General features: G+C 44.4%; 1 protein-coding gene across 2 annotated transcripts in view; it reads right to left on the reverse strand.

Annotated features, from left to right (window-relative positions):
- The window catches only part of arfgef2 (ADP-ribosylation factor guanine nucleotide-exchange factor 2 (brefeldin A-inhibited)), a 29,014-nt gene extending 11,766 nt beyond the window's left edge, over positions 1-17,248 (reverse strand). Inside the window, exons 1-20 of one of the 2 annotated variants that reach the window (XM_085781076.1) lie at positions 16,657-17,248; positions 14,645-14,675; positions 14,063-14,186; positions 12,383-12,529; positions 10,796-10,975; positions 9,272-9,587; positions 9,024-9,173; positions 8,097-8,224; positions 7,445-7,578; positions 6,015-6,249; positions 5,778-5,877; positions 5,199-5,338; positions 4,180-4,288; positions 3,655-3,844; positions 3,378-3,489; positions 3,076-3,281; positions 2,871-2,955; positions 968-1,139; positions 354-505; positions 134-262 (exon numbers count right to left, since the gene is read on the reverse strand). In XM_085781076.1, the coding sequence (XP_085637202.1) occupies positions 134-262; positions 354-505; positions 968-1,139; positions 2,871-2,955; positions 3,076-3,281; positions 3,378-3,489; positions 3,655-3,844; positions 4,180-4,288; positions 5,199-5,338; positions 5,778-5,877; positions 6,015-6,249; positions 7,445-7,578; positions 8,097-8,224; positions 9,024-9,173; positions 9,272-9,587; positions 10,796-10,975; positions 12,383-12,529; positions 14,063-14,186; positions 14,645-14,675; positions 16,657-16,858 (3,042 nt within the window). In that variant the 5' untranslated portion in view covers positions 16,859-17,248. The remainder of the gene's footprint in view (positions 1-133; positions 263-353; positions 506-967; positions 1,140-2,870; positions 2,956-3,075; positions 3,282-3,377; positions 3,490-3,654; positions 3,845-4,179; positions 4,289-5,198; positions 5,339-5,777; positions 5,878-6,014; positions 6,250-7,444; positions 7,579-8,096; positions 8,225-9,023; positions 9,174-9,271; positions 9,588-10,795; positions 10,976-12,382; positions 12,530-14,062; positions 14,187-14,644; positions 14,676-16,656) is intronic. The other variant, XM_085781077.1, reaches the window with a different exon arrangement.
- Positions 17,249-17,670: the final 422 nt, after the last annotated feature.

Here is a 17,670-nt window from a genome sequence, read left to right on the forward strand (position 1 = left end):
ACAGACACAAAGGCCAGACACAACACAGTCTAAACGCAGAGTCCATTTAACAAGTAAAAGCAACTAGAATGAAACACAGGAGCGTGTCGTGTGAAAACATCTGGCTTATTCTGTGTGATAAACGTCAGCAGACCTGCATGCTGAAGATGCAGGCGATCCTGATGGCACATCGGATGCCCTCCAGACAGAGCGAGGCCACCTCTGGGTCGTCACAGTCCTGCAGTCCCACGCTGAACGCTGCCAGCAGGGGCGTCCACGCCAGCTGGAAGAAGACAAGACATTGGAACCACTGTCTTTGACTCCTCTTTGGTTGTTTTTCTGAAAATGAAGAGCTAAAGTTTCTGACGCCAAACCTTGAACATGGGCCTGACGTGCTCCAGGTGTGTCGCGCTGAAGAAGGGGGCCTGAGCGTGGCTGACGGCCTCCATTAGAGCTTTAGCTGTCTTCGCCATCTGCTCCATCTCCATGTTGTACAGCAGACGCCGCTGCTTCTCGCTGGCCACGCCTGCAGGGAGGACACGGTTGTGAGTTTTAAGCAAATAGTGAATAGTATCAGAAAGAACAGTCTTATAGGGTTGTCACAAGAACCGATACTTCGGTACAAAGTCAATGCCGACACGCAAAAAATGCTCTTTAAATTCTGTGCAGTGTGAGCAGTTGTTGAAGCACAGTGGAGCTTAAATACAATAAAGTTTGATGTTAAATCGTTTTTTTCTGTTTTCTTTTTTTAATAAAGTAGCCTAACGAGTTTAGAAGCACAAGGGGTTTTTTTTGTTTTGTTTTTTAAGAGCACCCTAACGAATTTAGAAGTACATGGGTTAGTTTTTTTTGTTTTGTTTTTAATTGTGGTATCAAATAAGTATCGACAATCGTGGAAATTTACCTGTATTGGTATTGACTACTGAAATTCTGGTATCGTGACAAGCCTACAGTCTGAGTTGTAGTTGTGTCAAGTGTAAGCTCTCACTCTGCTTGGTGGACTTGGGGGTGATTGAAAACTCCTTGCTCTCCTTCATGGCGATCTTCTTGCCTGCGATCTCGTCGTATATAGAAGACAGATACTCTTCGGGCAGGTCCTTGCTGTCGTTGATGCCACGGTTCATCTTGATGTATTGCTCCTTTGTCATCTTGTTCTTCACCTACATGTATAGACAAAATGTAGAGACAAGAGTTGGTGATTTATAAAAAGAGGTGGGAGATTGTGATGCAGTGGGGAAAAAAACATTTTCCTATTATTCGAGCATTGCATATGTGTGAATTAAGAAAAACACACACACTTGTCAGGCATCAGTGGGTGTCACATTGTCAGGACTGGACATGTTGAGCCATTAAAAGGCAGGAAAACACATAATCAGAATCAGGAGGAGTCACTGCCACTTTTACTGCGTGATGCCGTGTTCCCATCTTTCTCTTTGTTGTCCTCTCTCATTGTTCTTTCCTGCCGTAAGTCTGTCTGTGTGTCACAGTGTGAAATATTTCACACCTGCTTTTTCTCCGACTTTAAATTTCAGACGCGGTTTCCTCTGTCACAGTCGCGTGTCAGCAGAGATAAATCAGGTGCAGCGGCTATTAGCGAGGAGCAGCGTGGAGTCGGATACAGGCCTGTGTGTGCAGCCAACACAGAGGGCTCAGGTAAAGCAACACAGCGGTGAGCAGCAAAAGGGCAGACAGAGGAAACTGCTGCTGTGGTCAGTCTGACTGTTTATCTCACTGAAGCTGCTGCAAAGAATGAATTTACCTTCACTATGATGATAATCCTGAGCTGTAAGATGCTGCCACTCTCAGAGTGTTAAAAGCCGCCACATCCGACAGGTACAGTATCAAAGCTCATGGATTTGCCATTCCTGGGTCACATTTCATCAACACCTGATACAACACACCCCCACTAATGTAGACAGCTTGTTTTTGGTCTGATCGGGTGTAAAACACACATTTTGTGCTCTTTCCAGATCAAATGTAAGAAAAGCAAAACTGCTATGTTGCTTTTCTTCCGTTTGATCTGGAAAGAACTTTGTTGTGACTTCAAAAAATATCATTAGAAAAGTTAGGATCAGAATCAGAGATTACAAGGTGCTTCAAAAGGATAAAATTATAAAATAATACATATAAATAAAGGAGACTGATCAAAAGCTATGTGAAAGAAATGTATTCAGAAGCAAAACAACGAGAAGTTTGTATTTGGTTATAAAAAAGTCTCATATTAATGTGGATGAATCGCCGTTACCCACACTTGTTAATAGGTCCATTTTCGATAAATATATCATTTTGTCTCTATCGTTATTTTGTTATTATTGTTAGTGGTGGAAATGCTGGGCGAGCCGACCAGCGTTTCTTACTTTCGGTTTCCCAGACGCTGCCCGGCGGGTCATGGGAATAATGCCGCCGAATCACCGTTTATGGTCGGAACTACGACGGTATCTGATCGTCTTTGAACCTCCGACTTTCATTCTTGATTAATGAAAACATTCTTGGCAAGACGTCCGTCTTGTGCCGGTCCAAGAATTTCACCGTGCGCGCGGAGGCTCATGGTAATGTGGGAACACTTCGCTTTCCAAAACTCCTCGTTGTCCCTTTAAAGAAGATTCTAATTTTGCAGGTCTAAGGTCATCAGACAGAAGTCAGCATCAGCATGTCGATTAGCGGCAATTAATTCAAAAATATAGTTCTGGGTCATGAAGTGCTTTAAAAGCCATAAGAGGAATGTTAAACCAACAGTATAAGGTGACGCCAGTGCCTGAAGAAATTTTGTAAATGCTTAGTAACTATTCCAGAGACATGAGACACAGCAGCCTCCTCCATTAGACAATGGCCCACATAATGATGATGTGGTAATGATGGTGACAGGACATAAAACACCACAAAGCTCTCACCTGAGGGCTGTGCAGGTCTGTGGTGAGCATAATGATGGAGTAGGCCAGCACGTAGGCAGTGTCTGCGCTGGCAAACAGAGTCTGTCTGCAGAACAAGACGTACATCAGAGCAACAGTTAGAAAATGAAGTGGTATGTTGTTGAGAATTATTAATAAACCTCTGTAAGTCCATACAAATGTTTCACTTATAAAGGTGAAGCCTTACCCCTGGTTACACTCCAGGTAGCGAGCAGCAAACTTCTCCATCAGCCTGTCGATCTTCTGGGCCTCTCCCGGCAGCCTGAAGCCCTCCAGAAACGCTCGGAGCGCAGAGACAAAGTCCCGCCCACAGAAGTCCAGCTGGTCCACGTAACAGTACATCACCTCTTTGTTGAACTTGATGTTCTCTCCCAGAAACTCTCCCACCTGGGTCTGTGGGCGCACAGGACAAGTGGTTGGAGGATTACTAACCTGAATGAACTGTTTTAACTGTCTGAGAGCAGAGTGGGATGTAAATCAGAACCTCACCGTGTCCAGTCTGTCCTCTTGGTGTAAGAACTGTGCGATGTCCTCAGCTGTGACGCCCAGCATGCCCTGGTCCTGTAGGTACTGGACGCCCCGCTTCGGCTTCTTGTTGAAGCTATAGAAAGAGCAGAGAGAAAGATCCATGTTCAGTTTCTCTAGAACGAGAAACGGTGTAAAAGTGCAAATCCTCCACGCTGAGGGACTGTTCTGTCAATAAATCCTGATCCTAACTAATCCTGATGCGAATCCCAACCAGGCGGACAAAGACAGAGGGGCTCACAGTTCGATGCCGTGCTCAATGATGTCCTTCTGCTGTTTGATGACCTCGTACTGCTCCGGGTGGTCCGGGTGGGAACCGGGGACGCTGGAGGAGACGGTGGAGTCCAGCGAGCTGATGCTGTCCCTACGTCCCACCAGCTGCTCCGGGAGCTTCAGCTCTGCTCCCTCACTGTCAGACGGATGCTCCTGGCCTGCAAGCACATCACATAGACACACATGCACAATGATTACATTACATGAAATACATCCTCCTGTGTGCTGCTCACATGCAATGGGGAAAATAAGTATTTGATCCCCTGCTGATTTTGTAAGTTTGCTCCCCCACAAAGAAATGTGGGTGTATAGTTTTTATGGTTAGTTTATTCTAACAGAGACAGACAGAATATCAACAAAACATCCAGAAATAATATAATCATATAAAGGTTCTACATTAATTTACATCTGATCGAGTGAAATAAGAGCAAAAAATCAGCAGGGGATAAATGCTTATTTTCCCCACTGTATTTACTGTCCACTTCACACTCACCCAGGTTGGCTTGAAGGTTGGGATTGACGTACATGTCCTTGCTCCACTCCACCATACATTTGAGGATGGAGACCAGACACTCCAAACCTTTTTTACGTAAACTCAGCTCCTGCGGAAATCATAGTACACGTACACAAGTTCATTCACCGTAACATACACTCACACACACACAATTATAGTGTTAGTAGAGGTGCCGAAAATAATCTTTTTAAAGATGCATCGAGATTCTTAATGGGACGATTCTGAATCGATGCTGTTATGTTTTTTAAACTCAAAACTTTTTGAGAAATTAACAAGTGCACCTTTAAGTAGGCTATGCCTTTTCTTTGTGTGCTCAGACTCCAAGGAAGCTGCTGCATTGTGGAAATACATTTAAATTATATTTTCTATTTTATCTTATGTAAATAAAAAGTTGTCATATTTATCTGACTATTTATGTTAATTAATGAAAAAGAGGGAGAGGCAACATAGAAAATTGAGGATGTCATGCATATCCGCAGCATCAGAAGGGTCCTGTCTCAACACTGACCACGTTACAAGTAGGTAATGTGGTCAGTGGTTATGAGAATACACCCAAACTGTTTTTGTTTTGTCTTCTAGAGCAATGAAATCAGACTTTTAGAAACAATGTCAGTTGCATTTTAGGTTGAAAACTCTGGAGGTATGTTGGTATCTGGTCGGCTGGCAGCTGACTTTGCCGTTTTTCCATTGGTAATATTTTTCTTGCAGCTAATCAACTGTAGAGAAGACAATCTGCTTCCAGTTTGCACCAGCTTGAGCATGCCCAGTGTGCGTGATTGCTCAGGTATGTGTGTCTGCAGATGTAACGGTCTGGACTGAGATCATTTGATATGGAGATAAAGCACTTGTCTGGACAGAGATGGGTTTTTTTGTTTGAAAATGCCGTTTTAAAATGAAAACATATTGGTGTCGATGCAATTCAAAACTTATGCTGCTGTGTTGTTTATACTAGAAAGAAGCATCAGAGTGAGGCTGAATCCTGAATCCTGAGTGTGTACCTGCAGAGGAGTCATCCCCAGCTCCTGACCGCTCCGGCCCTGAGCGATCTTAGACAGGTCGTTGACCAGTCGCTCAAAGATGTTGGCGGCGTTCAAGTCGCAGTCGTAGTTCACGTAGATGTCGACCACGCACTGAGCATCTGATGGGAGGGGAACGTGTTACAAAACAGAGCATCCTTCAGAAAGCAGGACAATTTTTAGATGTTACCGGATAATTAAATTATTTTAGAAACAACAGGGTGGACTACCAAGTTTTAAAGTAAAGTAAACAAGTGTTAAACAGGAGTCCCATTGTCTTTTTATTCTGTGCTTCTCCACTGTCAGACATTATGAAATAAGCAGACGGTGCTGTATATTGTGCAAGCACTTGTCTCCGTCTATGAATAAACTGTCATGTCTAAACAAAGCTGTAAGAGTAAGGTTAAAGTAGCTGGTGTCTCTGTAACAAGAAGCCATCACAATAACAGAGACATGTATTCCATGTCTGACAAGAGTTTTAGTGTTATTTGTGGGTTTTATTGCTTATAATTTATTTCTTGGTTTGGCTCTGATGGGAAACTCATGTGAGTGGATTGATACCTGCACAGATACGTGTTAGCGTTTGGATAACCATCCACTTGTGCTCAAAGGAGCTGGTCGATGTCTCCAGGATGGTCAGAAAAATCTCCCGAAAAAACACCTGAGTCAAGGTAAAGAAAAGAAGAAAACTGTCAGATGTAAGTGTGATATTTAAACCAAATGAGCTCTTCCAGTCTAAATGTTCTGTTTTTTTTTTTTAAATGTCATCTTCCCACTCAGGCGGCACTGATTCTGTACCTCAATCTGCATCTTCAGGTGGACCTTGAAGTGGGAGAGCAGGGTGAGGAAGATGGCCAGAGAGAGCTCGAACACCTCGGGCACCGAGGAGACGCCGTTTTTGGACAGCGCCACGCACAAATACTGTTTGATGGCATTGACGAACATTTCATGGGTGCGGAACACCGGACCTGCGCCCTGCAGCACAGAGAGCAGCAGCTGCAGGGAGACGATCTTGGACCGCAACTCGTGCGACCTGCAGAGGAGAGCGGTTACATTGGTATCAGTGACAGCCTCAAGTGTGAATATAAAGAAACCCACAAACACATAAAAGGGATAGTTCAACATTTTGTCAAATTGGCCCATTGCCATAATCCCTATAGTTTTAGGAGTAGGTTTGTTACCTTTAATTGTCGGTGCAAGCTATTTTTAGAATGGCGGAGCAGAGCCGTGAGCTGCTCAGAGCTAGCGAGGCTAAAGGTGCGTTCTCACCGGAGGCTAATGGGATTTCTTGGTTTCCTTCATCAAACTCATCAAATACACGATTCAACAACTCCAAAACGCTCTCGAGGACAAGTTATGACCTGCACATTCACCACACTATGAGATAATAACAGAACGTTGCGAGACAGAATTGTTTTGCTTGCCGAAAAACTGCCCTCGACAGGAAGGTGCATCAGCGGTTTTGCATGAATTTATCTCACAAACAACTCTTGTCTCTTAACGTTCCGTTATTATCTCATAGCGTGGTGAATGTGCAGGTCACAACTTGTCCACTAGAGCGTTTTTAAGTTTTTGGATTGTGTCTTTGGTGAGTTTGATGAGGGAAACCAAGAAATCCCATTAGCCTCCGTACAGTAGCATAGCTCTGAGCAGCTCATGGCTCTGCTCCGCTGTTCTAAAAACATTTTACACTGACAATTAAAGGTAACGAACCTACTCCTAAAACTATAGGGATTATGGCAATGGGCCAATTTGCTAAAATGTTGAACTATCCCTTTAAAGAGGCCTGTATGGCTGCATGCTCAGTCGGAATTAATGTGCTTTCATGCCCTTTCTATAAATAACCTTCCACAGTTTACCGTGAGTTGAGGAGAGCAAACAATACTTGGGTATAATAGTGTCTCAGCGTGGTATCTAGGACAGACTGAATTCTCTGTGAGCTTGATCCTTAGCTCAGTTTACTCTGGCCTATTCACTGTGGCTGGCCAAGGGTCTAATGTTACAGTAACCAGAGATGACAGGGGCACACTGGGATGGAAAAGGGCAAATTAACCCGCCGAGACTGAAATGAAGCGGTGTGCATGAGCTGAAGGCAGCTGTGTTTATTTTGCCAAACTAAATAGATAATTTAGGATCCATGTTCTGTGTTATATCATCATGTGATGTAAAAAAAAGGATGACTGACTGCCATGACGTAGAAATTAGTAAGTGTCAGGTCAGGTGCTCACTTTGGGTCTGGAGGTCCATCGGCGAGGGGCTTCATGGAGAGTTTGCACAGTGAGCGAAACACCAGGAAAGCGTCTTTCTGCAGGATGTGAGAGAAGCGAGCGGCGTTGTGGGCTCCCTGCAGGGCCTCGGCGTCCTGAGACAGAAGACCAAAGTCAGTTTCACTTGATACAGCACACCTGATGGCAAGACCTTTGAAGTGCCAAGCCTGAGAAGTGTTTCTGTGGCAGGACGCCTCCGTACTGATGGGAGCTTGATGTTTCCTTTGGCTCTACTGTATGTGGCTAAATACTCATGCCAGCAGAATAAACATGCTCCATTTAAATAGTTCTCATTTCACCTCGTTTATCAAAAGTCTGACAGCAGAAAAGCTTCTCACAGCTTTTCCATCATCAGAGTTGGCAAAACTCTCGAACAATCAGAAATCTTCAACTTCAGTCTTGGCTACAGTGGCCTAGAGAGCTCTACGAGGCCTAAAACCTCATGTATTTGTGGAAATAAAAGCTGAGCGATGGTTAGGTTGCTAGGCGACAAGAGCCACATTCTACGATACAATAGTAAAGGTAGGCAGAGACGGTGATGTGCAGTGACTCCTCCTTGACCTAACCTGAGGTAAACTGGCAGATCTTTCTGTCTGTACGTAACGCTGCTCACCAGCATGTCTGTGGAGGAGACTGAGGAGCGGTCCTCGATGATGCCGTTCATCTGCTGGCCCTCTGTGCTGACTCTGGGGGGAGACACCTCTGTCTGCTCGGTGGCAGGATGGGATGGATGCTCCTCTGCTGCAGGAGAGGCCATGGTGGACATTTCACAGGTCAGAACCACAGAGGAGAAATATTGTTGTTCACAAGTTCCCACTCTTTCCTTAAATCATTTCCCAGGACATTTCCAGGTAATTTTCAGCTGCTACAGCATGACAGACATGTTATCACCTCATACACTAATACATCCCCCGTCCCATTCATGCTTTCGTCACTCGTACCTTATTTTGTACATTTAACCAGTTTGTTTCTGTGTTTATTCCTCTCTCTCATTCTCTCTCCCAGAAGTCTGATTTAAAGATGTGCAGTCTATAGCTCCAACTTATCTACGAAATTATATCGTACATGTTTAGAAATTATGACAAATTCATCATAACAACGTAAACATGTTTTTGTTTTTAAAACACGCCCACTACAGCCCTCTGCTGATCAGTCACTCAGCAGAGGAGAGAAAACCCTCATGCTCGCGGTCCAATATTGGAAACACTCATCAACTCAGTGTCGCTAGTTTTGTTTGTCTGCTTGTGCTTTGTTTTTGTTTTTTCTTTATAGTACTATTATTATTATTTGGAATATATTTGTGTGGGTATAAGTACGTATGTGTATGTATCTGTGTAATTTTCTTTTTTTTAAATGTCGCTAGTTTTCTCACTCAGCACTTCTTTAGAAAAGAAATCCTCAAGGATCTGAAAGAGTCAAATAGAGAAATTGGTAAACCATGTTCCAGGTTTTCCAGATTTTCCAGGACGCGTGGGAACCCTGCAAGTGTAGTGACATTTGGCAGAAGAAGAGGAGCCAACGTAGGCAGTTGAGTCCTGACCTGTTTCGCTGTGAGGCTGTGTCGGCTGCTGCTCCGCCTCCTCGCCTTCAGTCGTCACCGACCCTGCTGGATTCTCATAGCTCCCTGGTTTGTCCCCCTCCTCAGCGAGCTGTGATGTCGGAGGCACCTCTACACCGTCATCTTCAAAAACTGAGTATGAAGAATGATGAAGATTCAGACTTTTGATATAGAATAAGAAGCCAAACAACTACAAAGAGCTGGACTTTAGATTGAAGGCGTGAACATACCACTTGATGGTGTGACTGGCTCTGTTCCTCCGTTAACTGGAGCGCTGCCGGTCTCAGGTTCTCCATTGATTGATGGCGTGTCTGGCGGTTGCTCCTGGTCAAGGTCAGGGGCTGGCGGTGGGGGGGTGGAGCTGGTGTTGGTGTTTGTGTTGGTGAGGTCCGGTGTACTTGCTGCCGGGGACGGGGAGCTCTGGGGATCTGGGGTGGGCGTCCGATCAGACCAGGGGGAGCCGGACCTCCGATTACCAGGGACAGGAGACGGGTTCTGCTGGGGGAGTCTCAGCCGCTCCTTCTCCTGCTCCTGAGCCTCCAGAGCCTGTGAAGGCGGGACATTATGAGAAGAGGAGAAGCCGTGTCGATAATGTGTTTTACACAAAGGAATTGAACTGTTTGATTCGCACATATCAGGTAGAATCTGAAGATAAATTAGCTCATTATAACACAAACTATTCATATCTTAAAGGGGAACTATGCAAGTCCGGACGGTTTTCCGCTGTGTTGCTAACCCTCTTCCTGGTCATGTGCATTTGTTTACAATCAAGCCGTCGAGAAAGAAATTCATGGAGTGATGGATAACATTATTTATCATGTACACGTTACGATGTGTACATTTGTGTAGTCTTATCTGTCATAAACGAGAGATTATGGGTTACAGGGCGCGTTTGTTGCAGTGCGCAGAGACGAGAGCTGGGACACCGGGTCGGAGGCTCTGATCTTGCAAAGTTGATTTTCGGCCAAGAGACGCTAGGTGGCAGACAGAGAGCCTCCATTCTCCCTGGAACAATTTATTTAACCATCACAGTTACTCAGAAGTTGTTTAAGGTACAAATGTAGCATAGTTAAGCTAAAAATGTTGCATAGTTCCTCTTTAAATTCAGGGGTGATTCCTTTCGTTGCTGTGGTTGTGATTTATGGGCTGGATTGAATGGGAAAGCAGTGCGTTCGCATTCAATTTATCCATTTGTTAGAGTTGGCTGGCCAGGTGGTTTTGCCACTGTGGATTGAAAATGAACCTTGTGTGTTGCGGCATTCGTCATAATGTGTTGTGGTGGCTGTTGCTGAAAATGGATCATAATGACAAATGGCTTTCGGCTGCAAGTCTGCATCTTTGCAGCTGATATTAAATAATTAGCACAGGCTAATTACTGTGACTGGCTGCTGCCTGAGGCTAAATGTTTACTATATGTGTCATCAATCACATGCAGAGGTTGTGCAAACGCCTCATACTGTGGAAGTGTCTGGCTTTACAATATTTTCTTGGCAAACATTAGTATCGTAGGTGTTGTAAAGGAGCCAGGCTGTGACATTCACACACGCCTCATAAAGCATCTAGTCGTTGCCTTTGTGCAGTCCAAAAAAAAATCTCTTTTCAACTACATTGCTTGACAGAAAACGTATATTTTGAAATCAGTTGTATCGAATCCTAGTTCCCTGCAGCATGTAGGGGAAGACGCAGTCATTGAAAAGCACTAAGCAGCAGTATGGATTGATGTAACGCGGCAGAGAGGACGAGGTTACACTAACAGCCTGGTTTTCCATGCGTGTGAAGATGACATTGAGCATCTGTGTGAGCGTGGCCTTCGCCGTGGTCTGGTTGATGAGGTTGCGGCTGGCCAGGTAGATGTTGTAGCAGGTCCTGACGGTGAGCAGCACCGTGCCCTCGTGGATCTCGATGTGCGGCGAGGTCACTGCAGTGAGCAGCGCCTGGACGGGAGAGAAAAAAAAGGGGAAGTGGAGAGTTATCGCACAGGATGTTCTTGTGAGGAAGACGCAGCCGCTGCACCTGCTGAATCACCACTCGACTTCCCTACTTGTGGAGCACGACGAAGCCGCAGACATACGCTTCTTATACTCTGCTGCGGCTCCGCTCTGTTGCCATTTTAATGTTGCTGAGAAAGGTTGATTAGCATTTTCAAATGAAAAGGAGCCAAAGTTATTACAACAATGCCTGCAAGGCAAACTCATTTAAATATCATGTTGTTTTCAAGTTCAGTGTAAATTGACTGCACTGACATTCACATGTCCTTCGGTGGTGAATGTAAGCCAAACTGATGTTCCTAATCTGTCCTGTAAATCTTCTGTCAACAGTGATAATGTTGCGTTTCCTTCAGGTAAGACTTTGCCCTTTACAGTCAACCAGGATGTGTGTTTCATTAACTATGAGGAAACACACAGCAGCTGTGAATCATAACCACCACACACAAAGAAGCCTGTTGAGCCCCTTTCTTAAATGTAAAAGAGAAGTTCTACATGAAAACAGAGGTGTGAAACTTGAAGCTTTTCTAGATTCAATAAGATAAGTGAAGGGAGTGATCATTCATTGGTTGAACCAAAGGCCACATTCACAGAACTGGTGGTTTGTCATTAGCGTGGTCTAGAGAAAGGTGGATTTGCAACAGAAGTGACAGAATATTAAAGGCCAATTTAAGTGCCTGACAATGTGATCTAGTTTTCTTTGCATATTCAGTACGGTGGTTTTTGATCTTCCTCACTTGAGAGCAGATACAGTATAACGCTCATTTCCTCCATGACTGTGAACCGTGACTGACACCTCTCTGAAGTATAGAGAGTGTCCCAGTCAGAGCAAATTGTCCACTGACTTTGAGACATGTTCTTGGTCAGTCCATGAGGGCTTCAGGCTGCCCCATTGTGATAATCCTCAAGTGCATGAAAACTCTTTCACAGACGTTTTAGGCCCTAAATGCACATTTTCAGCAAATCCACATTTCTGCTGAGTTTACCCATGGAATAACCCACAGTTCATAGTGTTGTGATGTTAAACACAGGGATAAGGTGGTTACCAGGGATGCTCAGAATTATCAAAAGAAGGTAAACAATCCCCATGAAACATAATACGCTAGTAAAGGGATTGGGAAATGGGAAATAATGAGCATGAAAGGAACAAAAAAGAATAAGTTAATGAGTTGATATAAACACATTGGTGACTGGTGATCCAGATCTCTAGCCATTTGTCCTATGATAACTTGATGATAAAGTCTAAATGAACACAACATGCGGGGCCTTGGCCCTAACTAGGTCTCAAATAAACAACAGCACTGACAGCTGGAGGATGTGAAGGCTGCCAGATGTACAGAGTGCTGCCGGGCTCACCTTGATGATCTGTAGCTGGACTCCCTCGTCAGTCTGGGGGCCCTGGAAGCAGTTGCAGATGGTCTCCACCAGCCGGTCGATCAGCCTCTTTCCTGGGGTTCTGCTGTCCGGGGCGTTGCCTGTGATGTGGCCGTACGCAATCAGTTTCTACCACAGGGAGACAGAGCACAGGTGAGAGCAGCAGAGGCAGGCTTCACCGCACACGTTTGGTTCTGTTTGTTCTGAAGTAAGTGTGGGTTCAGGGTTCATTTAAGCAGCGTATTGTGGTTAATTGTTCTACATCTTACAGGTGTTATTTAGTTTTTATTTGATCAAAGCTGAACAAGATTTTTTTTCGAGCGACACTCCAGAAATTGTTGCAGTGCACTTCAATGCCCCAGAATAGGAACTGAGATGGATAAAAAAACAAAAAAAAACAGAAACGTCTTCCCAGACAAATAAGTAAGTCCAGTTGCTTTCGATTTAACCTCCTTTGAGATACTATGACCTGGACAAATGAGAATATGCACAGGCTTCCTACACATTTGAAATTTCAAAATTCCATATTTTTTCCAGACTGCTCGGTAAAAAAAATTCAAATAATTTGTGACATTTGAGTAATTAGATGATGTGTATCATGTAAATAAATTATGCAATAAATCGTGTGTTTTCATTATTCTGAATCTGTATGCCATTATGTCACCAAATAATTTCCAGGAGATGCAATAGCGCATACAAAATAACTGACCCAAATGACTTCACATAGGACCAAAACCAAATAAGTATTAAGATAAATATATTTCCATACAATAGCTTCCATTTTCCATACTTTTCCATACTAGCTTAGGAACCCTGAGATCAAGCCCCTCAAACCACTACATTTCCCACAATGCAACTTTAAGAACTGCATTATTCATTAGCGTGGTCTTGTGAAATGTCCAAGTCATAAAACTTCCTGCCACCAGTTTGTGACACACACTTAATAAGAAATTATGGTCCTCACACCCAAACAAGAATAACCCTGATGACATCATCAGGGCTAATGCAAAACATGTTTACACTGTAAAAATCACTATGAAATAAAGAAAGGAAACCATTCAGACTTTATATACCAACTTAAAGACACGTGTTTTGAGGCAGGATTTGAATAGTTCACCACGGTAGAGACAGTACACTATCAATAATGTAATCATAAAATAAACCATGATTAAAACATTTAAAGACTACAAATTGTAGCAGTGAGACAATTAAAATGAGGCAAATAAGCATTCAAAAATAAAATACTGAAAATGAAGTGCAGTTTGTTTATGTGCGTGTGTTCTCGTTCCATGATTTAATTTTCTTTCCATCAACACCAGGCTGAATGGACGTGTGAGTAACCACTGAGTGTAGCTGATCCACAAGCTACTTAAGAAATACAGTAAACAGTATGTTTGTGTGTGTGTGTGTGTGTGTGTTTGTGTGGAATGTTAAGTTATTGTTCTAGGGGCATGTCTGACATGTAAAGCAGGTGTAGCAAGATTTCAAAGCCTCGCCCCGTTCACATCCAGGTGGATAATACAACCAGGAATAACTCTGCGAAACAGTCACAAAGGGAAAAAAAGCTATTGAAAGTAATTAACTGAAAACATGTGGATATCCCAGTGTGTGTGTGTGTGTGTGTGTGTGTGTGTGTGTGTGTGTGTGGTCTTGAATATTAACCTGCAGACAGTCCAAAGAGGTGCTGACTATCCGGGGGGATTTGGACTGACAGGCCAGCTCGAAGGGCAGCACATACTTGTCGGCCTCGATGTAGTTGGCTCTGGGCGGGACCACCGTTCCATCCCTGCAGGGTTGAGCAGAACAGCTGAGCGGAGGGGAAAAGTCAGATTGAAACTTAATGGCAACTCTAATGGAGGATGTTAATAAATCCAGTGCTGTGTGAAACATCTTCATTGTCGTGGTGCTGGATCTAACAGAGCACTGAAGTTTTGCTTTTAACCCTCAGAAATGCACCATGACGTTAGATGCCATTTAGATGCCTGCCTGCCCGTAGCAGCAGACGTATCATCTGTAGGCCGTTTGAACCGCTGCTGATATACTCCAAAGTAGCAGCTATAAAAGCAGTAAATCACCTTAGTCGCAAATCACAGTGAGCAGCCGGAGTTTACTGCAGACTGCTTCAGGGCAAATCTTACCTCCGCTTCGTCACAAGAGATGAGGGAAGAAAAAAAAACCTTGAATCTACTGCTAGGCATTCATTCATTCATTGAAAAGAGTGTGTGTGTGCGTAACAATACTTACTTTTGTTTTTCAAGCTCTGCCTTGATTTCATCTATGAAGAGAGACACAGGAGATTAAATGTCAGAGAAGTTTGAACTTTGACCCGTGCAGCTCACTGCAGTGTGACATGATTTGACACTAAATGAGTGGGTTACAGGGCTAATCAGAAAACTGACAACAGTAAGACAGGTTTTTTCTTTTTGTCTAACTCTCCTACACTATACAAAGCAGGATTTAACTAATGCGTTCTCGCTAATTAAATATGGCTCAACTTAGCAGATCTCCTCCACCTCCACCTCCCCCCATCTAAACTCTTCTCCTACTGTATATCAATTCTCCTTTCTTAACAATTTTTCATCCTACATCGATCTGTCGAGAGCTATCACACTCAAACACACACACACACACTTCTTATATTAGCTACCTGGTATAGCAGCCTGGCTGCACAGTGAGTAATGGCATGAGCAGCCAGATGTGACCAACCAAATCGATTAAAATAACACACAATATGGTAGTGAACACTGCTGGAGTCGACTTCCATGAACTCCCCATGTTACAGGACAACAGGGGAAATCAGCTTGTGAAATATTCACAGAAATGTCCCAATCGCAGATATAATAGATTTTAAGTAATCATCAGATATATATATATACACACACACACTGTACAGCATATTAACTTAATCCGTTTCTCCATGTTGTATGAATCAGAACTGAGCCTTTATATAGAATGGTATTCACTGTAAAAAAAAAAAAAAAAAAAACTACTGCATGCCTAATTCATCATGGAAAGGCCTGCGATCCACAGCAGGACAACTTTCTACCACGAGTTTGTACCAGTGGGAGGGAAATGAGATATCCAAGAAGCTTGCGTACAGTTTACCACTATACCAGACAGTGTGACAATGAGATAACCACTAAAGTAATCCACATTAGCGGGGTGAGGAGTGCAAAAGGAGCAACATGAATAATGAGAGAGTGTCCCTGACAAACATGGACGGAGAGCAGGCCAGGCCAGCAGCTCAAACACACACCAACCTGTTTGCCCGCCTCTCAGTGGCAGTTATTACTTTGCAGTCAGTTTTGCGGTTCAACAGTTTTAACTGTTTAATTGACTCAATAACAAAGCAAACACAACCTCTTTGTTTGCCAATCCTTCAATGGCCTGCATCAGGAGGAGTGAGACAGGCTGACTTCCTCACCCCCCAGGCGAAAACATCACCCCAACTTAAACAATTAATTCAACCTGATCAGGTATCAGACCACTATTTGACAAATGCTTCTATCCAGCAGAGAAACAATGCAATACAAGACACTGACAGCTGTCTGTAACTAAAGCTACAGCAATATGACAAGGAGGTGGTTGCACACAAATGGGCAGGGCAGTGTGAGCTGAAATATAAACAGCAATACCACAATGAAGTGGAGAGACTAGTGTGTGTGCGTGCGTGTAACACTATCCGGGACTTTGTTGAATGGAAAAGCAAGAACGTCAGAGTATCCTGGAGTTAGATACCCAGTGTGTGTGTGTGTGTGTGTGTGTGTGTGTGTGTGTGTGTGTGTGTGTGTGTGTGTACGTGCATGGGTGCAGAGCAGGACCTGGCTGTCTGGCCGGGTGACAGTGCTACGTACAACACAGGGATTGGTCTGTTTAGCGAGCTAACCGAGCCCTAACTAACTAACCAACCTGCTAGCTGGCTAACGACAGCTACCTAATTAGCTTGGTTAGCGGCTGCCGACGTCGGTGGCGTTGTGTTGTTATTGTTGTTGTGGTTGTGGTGGCAGGGTGTTAACATCTCCTAATGAACATTACAGTGTAGAGTGATGCCCAAACAACATCCGGCTAACACTACCTGTCTGTGAGCCCCACAGACGGACGGAGGCCACTCAGATGCTAACGCTGTCGTTAGCTCGCAGGCTAGCTCCTGTGTGTCCTGGTGAAAAACCAGACACGACCTGAACGTTTCAGCTCGAGACACGTATAAAAGACACACGGGGCTCGGTCATAACAGCAGCCAAAACAAACCCACATACCGAGCGCCACCTGACAGGCTTTCCGCAGCTGGCTGTGCTGGCTCCTCTTCACCTCCTTGTCCGCCAGGATTTTCTCCAGCGCCCTGGACAGAAACATGCTCTTGGTTTTACTGTTTTCTGCCTTGGACTGCGAGTAGTGCTGCTGCTGCTGCTGCTGCTGCTGCTGCTGCTGCTGCGGTGGCCTCTGTTGTTGCTGCTGCATCTCTCTGTGTTTGTTATGGCTCCTCTCTCAGGCCGTCATCTTCGGCCTGGCCCTGCGAGCGAGCAGGTGACGAGGAAAAGCTAACGCGAGCCAGGCTATCGGTGTCAGTCCGGTACAGTTGCTATCTCAGCTCAGCGCCGCCATGCTGCTTACACGTCACGTCACGTGACGCTCAGCTGTCTGGGAGGTTTTTGACTCCGGCGCCCGGAGGAGCAGGTAACCTCCGGGACACGGAGGTCACACTCACACACAGCGCTACCTCACCGAGCGATGGTCGTACGACAGGTCCGGTTAGACGTCTCTGACAGCAGCTGTGGACTTTTACACCGTAGCAACGTTACACGAGTTGAGCAACAGTTTGCCGTTTGGGCCGCTGGAGCAAAACAAGCGCTCCTTGAAAGAGGCGCTGTTTCCTGAAATGTCCTGCAGGTGGCGCTAAAGCACCACAATGAACAACAACTGTACCACAGCTGTGCTCCTGAAACCTTTCATATCAAGGATAAATTAGAGAACAGGACTGATAAGATTTTTGCTTTTAATAATAATATCAATGTATGTTGCAAGGTATCAAACTGTAGCATTTATGTTTAATGTTGTAGCCTACATGGTCCCTCTTAAAATACCCAGCCTCATTTTATTTCTCGACCTCACTCCCTCATTTCCCTTTCCTCTTCTTCTCACCTGTTAGATCCATTTCATATCTCCTATTTCCTTCCTCCATCCTTTACAGCATATTTCCTTTCATCTGTGTCTCCATCTCTCTCCTCCTTTTTAATATTCTTCTTTACTTTTCCTTCCCCTCCTCTGTCTCC

This window comes from Trachurus japonicus, chromosome 7 (assembly GCF_045865225.1).
Source record: "Trachurus japonicus isolate A0001 chromosome 7, Traja_1.0".
NCBI classification, from domain to species: domain Eukaryota; kingdom Metazoa; phylum Chordata; class Actinopteri; order Carangiformes; family Carangidae; genus Trachurus; species Trachurus japonicus.